This window comes from Tupaia chinensis, unplaced genomic scaffold (genome assembly GCF_000334495.1).
Source record: "Tupaia chinensis unplaced genomic scaffold, TupChi_1.0 Scaffold000453_2, whole genome shotgun sequence".
Taxonomy (NCBI): Eukaryota; Metazoa; Chordata; class Mammalia; order Scandentia; family Tupaiidae; genus Tupaia; species Tupaia belangeri.
Window position 1 is genome coordinate 96,156 of NW_006159961.1, and position 270 is coordinate 96,425.

The following is a 270-nucleotide window of genomic DNA, read 5'->3' on the forward strand; positions in this document are numbered from 1 at the left end:
AGCCCCTCCTCGGGGCGTGCGGGCTTCGGCTCCAGAGTGCCCGCGCCCCCGGCCCCGAGCCCACGACAAACAAAGCCCGAGCCCCCTCTGTGCGCACCCCCTTCCCTGCCGCCGATTCCTACCTGACGGCCACCTTGACGCAGCAGTCCCCCTGGCTGGCCATGGTCCTTTAGTGCTAGGATCTGGCGCGGATCAGGGGCGGGGGTCCGGGGGCCACTGCCGGAGGCAACGGCAGCGGCCGGGGCCTGGGGCGCGGGGCGGGCGGGGGGG

General features: G+C 75.2%; 1 protein-coding gene across 5 annotated transcripts in view; it reads right to left on the minus strand.

Annotated features, from left to right (window-relative positions):
• The window catches only part of KIF21B (kinesin family member 21B), a 62,280-nt gene extending 62,027 nt beyond the window's left edge, over nt 1–253 (minus strand). For all 5 annotated transcript variants that reach the window (XR_003550556.1, XR_003550555.1, XR_003550554.1 and 2 more), the window contains exon 1: nt 123–253. Coding sequence is in view for 2 of the 5 variants with exons in the window: in XM_014590499.2 (XP_014445985.1) it covers nt 123–163 (41 nt within the window). In the remaining 3 variants the exon portion in view is untranslated. The remainder of the gene's footprint in view (nt 1–122) is intronic.
• Nucleotides 254–270: the final 17 nt, after the last annotated feature.